Source organism: Rhinolophus sinicus, chromosome 10 (assembly GCF_057876585.1).
Source record: "Rhinolophus sinicus isolate RSI-liver-muscle chromosome 10, RSI-T2T, whole genome shotgun sequence".
Classification (NCBI taxonomy): Eukaryota; Metazoa; Chordata; class Mammalia; order Chiroptera; family Rhinolophidae; genus Rhinolophus; species Rhinolophus sinicus.
The window spans coordinates 18674968-18681336 of NC_142510.1; the positions used below are offsets into that span (position 1 = coordinate 18674968).

The 6369-nt window shown below is 59.1% G+C and overlaps 2 protein-coding genes across 3 annotated transcripts; both read left to right on the forward strand.

Moving 5' to 3' along the window:
• Positions 1 to 109: 109 nt before the first annotated feature.
• On the forward strand, positions 110 to 1178 carry AHSP (alpha hemoglobin stabilizing protein). Of its 2 annotated transcripts, none has more exons than XM_019717294.3 (3): positions 110 to 413; positions 530 to 608; positions 821 to 1178. In XM_019717294.3, exons 2-3 carry the CDS (start codon positions 534 to 536, stop codon positions 1022 to 1024), a joined length of 279 nt encoding a protein of 92 aa, XP_019572853.2. In that variant the 5' UTR covers positions 110 to 413; positions 530 to 533; the 3' UTR covers positions 1025 to 1178. The 2 variants fall into 2 exon arrangements, with proteins under 2 accessions (XP_019572853.2, XP_074178786.1); XM_074322685.2 differs by having other exon boundaries at positions 134 to 363.
• Positions 1129 to 3231, forward strand: LOC148756866 (uncharacterized). Its single transcript, XM_088801507.1, has 3 exons — positions 1129 to 1168; positions 1367 to 1723; positions 2671 to 3231. Exons 1-3 carry the CDS (start codon positions 1129 to 1131, stop codon positions 3087 to 3089), a joined length of 816 nt encoding a protein of 271 aa, XP_088657633.1. The 3' UTR covers positions 3090 to 3231.
• Positions 3232 to 6369: the final 3138 nt, after the last annotated feature.

Below are 6369 nucleotides of genomic sequence, written 5' to 3' on the forward strand. Positions count from 1 at the left end.
TGCCATCACAATGTTGTGATAATTTAAAAGTGCCTGTCATGAAATGGGGTCAGGTAATGTTTGTTTTGTTAATGTTTGGTGCCTGGATCGTGGGGTGTGGGGCAGAGGGCAAGGGTCTGTCCCTGGCCTGGTTTTCTGCCTCTCGCCACTTATCTGTTGTTTCCCAGCTTTGCTATCTTTCTAACTTCAGGGAAGCCTCTCCCTCCTTTCCCCTCCCATGCTTGACCTATCACCCGCCTTCAGACCCTGATGCAGGGCGTTTCCCTCTGAAGCTGACACTTGACTCCTCGCGCACATCTAGCTTGGCACAGAAGAACATACATACCCTGAAAAGTGTGGGTGAAAGCACCTTTCGACCTGAAGGTGAGCCAACCTGGTAGAAGGTGGTTTCAAATCAGGGCAGGATTTGAAAGGTATCTGAGGGAAGTGGTCCTGCCGGTTACCAGGAGTCTTTGAGGGGAGTGGGGAAACGGGGGGAAATACCCGGGGATGAGGGGAAAGGACACTTAAATTGTCTTTCTCTACACAGGCAGATGGCTCTTCTTCAGGCTAATAAAGATCTCATTTCCACAGGAATGAAGGAATTTAATGTTTTGCTGAATCAGCAGGTAAGCCAGGCATTTTGTTTCAAAGGACAGGCCTGGTGTGGTGGGGGGTGGGGGGTGAGGACAGAGAAGGGAGGATAATTGGGAGTGGGGAGAGTAATGGTGGAATTGATAGAAACAACTAGAGACGGAATACAGAGAAAAGAGGGTGTCCGGGTTTGAGGGTTATTCCTGAATGACACTGCTGACCACACTATCCCCCCGCCCACCCCCAGGTCTTCACTGACCCTCCAATCGCTGAAGAAGCCATGGTTACTGTACTGGACGACTGGGTGAACTTCTACCTCAACTATTACAGGCAGCAGGTGGTGGGAGAAGAGCAGGAGCAGGACAGGGCTGTGCAGGAGCTGGGGCAACAGCTGAGAAGGTTGTGCGCCCCTTTCCTGGACAAGTATAAGGCCTTCCTGAAGTCTCTGTGAGCGCCAAGCTTTTCTCCTGGCCCAGGGAGCTAGGCCTGCGCCTCCCAGAAACCCCGAAATCCTGCCTCTGAATCGTCCAAGTCCTCAGGCTCTGCTCCTTCTTGATGTTACTCCACCTCGACACCCCAATAAAGACTCACACTGGTATTGCTCATCTTCCTGGCTCTTCTTTGATTGTCGGTCCCTGACTCGGTCCCTTTTCCTTCAGACCCGCCTGTAAAAGCGGCTCTGGTCTCTGGAGTCTCCATCTCAGCCCTGTGCCCCTTCCTAACCAGGGCGCAGAGAGAGGGCAGGGTGGCCCCTTGCATCGCGGGGCTGACTGGTGGGACCCGGGCGCCCCAGGAGGACTCCCTGGGTGGGGGTGCTCGGGCTCTCCGGGCCGGGGGTTTCTCTGCCGCGGCCTACGGGTGTCGCTGCTTCGTTGCGAGCCTGGAACAGCAGCGGCGGCAGGGCCGACAAGCGCGGGTCACCGCAGGCTGGGGCGCCGGGGCCGCTGCACTCCCCGCCTGTCCCGTGCCTCCGGTGGGCGCCTGGCCTCCTCCGCCCCGCGCCTGCTGTCCTGCGGCTACGGGTGGCTGCAGCTACCGGTGGATGTTGGCAGCGAGCGCGCGGGGAACTTTCACGCCGGCTGCCAGTGCGGGACCCGGGCTGCCTGGGACCTGCGGTCTGAAGCCGATCGCCGCCTCGCCGGCCGCATAGGTGCGGGCTGACCCCACGCCCCCGCCCCGGGCCGGCTGTGCCCCATCCCGCGCGCCCCTCCGCCCCTTCCCAGGCGGCGTCCGGCCGTACTCAGCCAAACTCCGCGCCATCCGCCCGCGGCCAAGTTGGCCACCTTCGGGGTGGGGGCTGTTGCGCAGGGGGCGCCCCGCGGCGCACCCAGGCGCCTCGGGCCGTGGGGAGCTTCGGAGCTCTCGCGGCTCCCCGGACGCGCGCGGAGCCTGAAGGCGGAGGGCCGGGAGGGCCCCGCGGCGGACCCCGCAAAGCCAGCGGGGGAGCCACGGTGAGGCAGCGCCCGGGCTGGCGTGCGGGGACGCTGGAGCGGTGCTCAGCACACAGCCTGGGGCCCTGAGTATTGGTTAGGGCGCCCATGAGGGGATCCCCAAAGTTCCGAGGGACCCTTCTCCACCCATCCAGGGACGGGAAAGGACAGCGGGCTCAGTGTGAGCTGGAAACGGAGGACGAGCTGCCCGTATGAGGTGGAGCTGAGTCCTCGTCGCCCCATGGGCCACTGAAGGGTAGAGGCGCAGGTGTAGAGCGCCAAGCAGGAATGTTTCCGGAGTGGCCCACGTCCTGCCAAGGATGGTAGGATCACGGGCCGGGGGTCGCTCTGACGCGGCTGTCCTCTGGGGAACTGTGAAGAGACCGCGGAGCCCCACCGCGAAACGGGGCAAGGGCAGAGCGCTCGGCTTGCAGGGTCCCAGAGTGGACCACCCCGGCTGCGGGGCTATGGAGTGGTGGCTGTTAAGGCCCCTCCCGGGTAGGCAGAAGGCCATGGAGGTGCCGGCTAGTTCCTGGGGGTTGCCTGGCGGAATGCCCTTCCCTTTGCAGTGGGGGCGGGGCTGAGGGGGGGGGGTACGGGCCCCGGGGGAGTGGGAGGAGCTGGGGGCTCCTACGTTTCCGTGGCTCTAACACCGTTCTCCTTGCAGGCGAGTCCCCGGGGCACGGAGCAGAGCGCACCCTGGCGGTGTCAGTGTGCACTGACACCCAGGGTCTCTTGGCGTCCCTCCTGGTGTTGGCGGCGACAGCCCAGGCGGGGGTTTGGTCCCTCAGAGCCGCCCTGGTGCGCACCCCAGGCTTCCCTAGAGTCAGGGAGGAGGACTCTGGAGGCAGCTTTTTGTACAATGTCACGGTCTATGGTGGAGACCTGCACCTGCGGACCAATGCCGGAGTCATGGTGCCAGGGGCCATGGTGGAATGGCAGAGTGAATGCCCTGTGGAGCCCCTGTGTGGGGACAGAGTCCCCAAGAGCAGTTTCCAGGCTCTCGGCCTCACATGGAAAGGTGCTGGCTGGGGTAGTAGATGGCCATCAGCTGTGACTGGTTGGCCATCGGCTGTAACCAGTTAGCCAATTAGCCACTGATATAACTGCTGTGACGGCGGCGTTGGTTGGTTGGCTGGCCGGCGGGGCCGGATTGGGATCATGTGGCTCCTGCCTCCTGTGTGTCCAACCCAGCTGCCAGCAAGAATATAGTGGTATGACTCCTCTATCTATGGCTCCATGGGTGTTCCTTTTTGGCCTCACCATGTCCTGCGTTCTTATGTGGGGAGCGGGACCAGAGACCCTGCATGACACCCTGCTTGGGACCTGCCTCTATTTGGAGACTTGGCCGGCGTGACTGAAGCCTCCTCCTTTGTGCTCAGCAACTGCAGAGGCTGGCGAGTAACCACTTCTCCTGCTCCTTTCTGTCCTTTCTTGCCTGGGCCTCAGAAGCCAGTTACCTGGTGTCCCCTTGCAGGGCAAGGCCTGCACTGAGGACTGCCTCTGCTTAGGGAAGACTGGGCATCTACCCAAGGGGCTGGCTGGAAGGCAAGTTATTCTGATGGGCAGGAGAGGGGGGATTTATGGAGGGGGAGCCCAGGTCCCCAAAGGCCTGACCCACATGTGTCTCCTTTAGGCTTGCAGGTACAGGTCTTGTCTTACCTCCAGGTGTGTGTATACCTCTCAGAGTGTGTGCACAAGTGTTTTGGAATGTCGCTGTGTATTCGTGTCTGGGTACCTGTGCACCAGTGACACGTGAATGGGCCACTGTGAGTCTTGTTCACATGTATATCTGTAGGTTTCTGCTCACTCCTGTGTCAGTGCCTGTTGAGTGTGTGACCCAGTGCATTTTAGTTTGTGTGATGTGTATGTGGAGGGCACGTGCTGGCAGTGGGTCTTCTTGTTTCTGTGTGTAGGTGGTGCCGGTCCAGGAGGCAGGCCATGGCGCTGAAATACCCAGTTATTCCCCTGCCGCCTGACTGCCTGGGAGCCATGGTTTTTATTCTGTGGCTTTTAATGCAGGTGTTACCGGCTTGTGATGAGTTCCTTGGCTCTTCTCGAGGGAAATACTTCAGTCAAGAGGGAGTTTTGTGCAGGTATAGGACAATAAAAAGTTTATTAGTAAAGGCAGATACACTGTAAGATGTGGAGTGGACCAATCCCAAGAGGGGGAAAGGCCTCTCCTCACACTGTATGAAGGCTTTGACTAGGTAGAACTGCCTCCCCGTCTCCCTTCTCTTTCTCTCTCTCTAGTGCTGAGGTGCCCAGGCCTCCCATTTGCTTCTCAAGGCAGTGTCTGTCAATGTGCTTTTTAGGATTTGTTTGAGAAGCTCACTCAAATGGTCCTGATAAACAGGTGTATACTCTGATGAGCAGGATGACTGGGTCTTATATTAATTTTTGTTCCGAAAGACGTATTAGAGCTCATTATCCAGGTAGGTGTTATTTTTGGGAAAACACAGTATTTCCTAATGTTTATACAGTGAGCAGACCCTGATTTGGCAGCTTCTAAAGTTATTCCCTTGAAGCAAAGAGGAGGGCCATTTCTCAAAGGCGTGAGCAGCTGAGGTTGCCTTGGCTCTGGGTCTGGAGACCACTGCCTGCAGACTTGGGGCACCCTGGGGTAGTGTGATCTCCCACTCCCTCCTGGTAACCTCCTTCAGTGTCACTCAGGAGCTGCCCTGGGGCCTGTTGGCCTTCGGGACACCTGGTATTGAGGTCACCAGCCTCCAGAGTGATGGATGAGTGGCCACCCTGCACCATCCACGCGCTGCACACATGTATCTGGAGAAGCATGTTCTGTGCAGGAGACAAACAGCATTCATCTTCAGTTACCGGGGAGCACTTTCAAGAACTGTGAAGACCACACTGACCAAGAGCTGGAGCTATGCATCGCCATGCACAGGAGCTGTGACATTGCCATCCATCAGCCATGGTCTTTCTCAGAGTCACATCCTATTGAAAGTGAAGGTGCCGTAGACAGACTGCCCTCTCCGAGGGGTGCAGTACCCTGGTTTTTAGTTACTGGGGACACGGCTCGGATGTCTCCCACAACCTCTGCTTCCATGTGCTGTTGGCTGGATCCTCAGGGCTCTAAGACCCAGTTGGGCAGCCTGACTGTCTGTCTAAGTCTCTTTGGTAGCCTGTTGGCCTGGCACCTGGTGGGAGCATGATGACAAGGGCTTGGCCTGGGCAGCACCATGGACAGCGGTGCCTGGCAGTCCTGGTGGCTGCCTGGTCAGCTGTGGGCGCCTTTGGGCTCTTCCTCATTCAGATGTGGTTTCTGGGTGGAGGTCAGTGCAGCTCTGTTAGTGCCAGCTCAGGCCTGCCCACGGGCAGTACTGGTGTCCAGGGACCCTGGGAGGCAGCCACTCACCCCACAGTGACCTGGCGTCTCAGCCCCCAGCCCCCGTCATGTCCTGGGACCTGTGAGGCTGGCGATCCCAGGCGAGCCTCCCGGGCCTGTCTCCTCCCACTCGCCTGTGGTCAGCCCCAGTTTGCTCCCCGTTGCCCTTTAGGATGGTACTGCTTCAGTTTGAGGAAATGGAAGCCCAGGTGAGGGCAAGGCCAGGCGGCTGGACGGACTGAACTGACCATGTGAGTCTGGGTCCCTGTCCAGTGGAGAGGTCCCTGGCTCTCCAGAGAGGCTGTCATGTCCACGTGTCACGTGACACGAGCTCTAATTCGTGAAGAACCCCTTCCTGTCAAATGGTCCCTGGTGGGCCCAGTGATCTGCTCATTTCTCTTTGTCCTGTTCCTCTGTACACCTGAGCCCAGCCACCCACTGGCCACCACAGGCGTCTGGCTGTATGGCCACACACAGCACATGTTGGAGAAGCACAGCCAGCCCTCCGCTGCCCAGACTGCCCCAGCTCCAGTGGCTTCCCTGGGAAGTTTCATGGTGCCAGGGACTGGTGGAGCCCACAGGAAGCCACCTCTGCTGATGGAAAAGGGGTTTGCCCCGTCCACCCTCCCCAGCCCCACCAAGGAAGGGATTGGTGATTGGCCTGCATTTGGGGGCCTTCCAATAGGAGTCCTTGGACCCCACAGACAATAACCGGAAATTTCTGGAGCTTAACGAGTGAGACACTGAGGCAAGAAGCAGGGCAGGAGGGAGGGTGCTGGGACGCCTCTGGCTGGCTGTCTTTGGGAGAAAAGCTTCCCTGGCACGTGACCCCCTCCCACTCGGAACACGGTGTTCACAGGTCCCTCACTCCTTGGCTCTTTTCCTTCTGCTGTGGCCCTTTTGTGGCCACCAAGGGGGCAGCCCACAGAGCCACCGAGCTCAGGTGGCTGAGTCTGTGTCATGGTCCCTGGGTCTGACCCAGAGGTGCCCACGCCCTAGACAGAGTGTGACAGAGTGTGC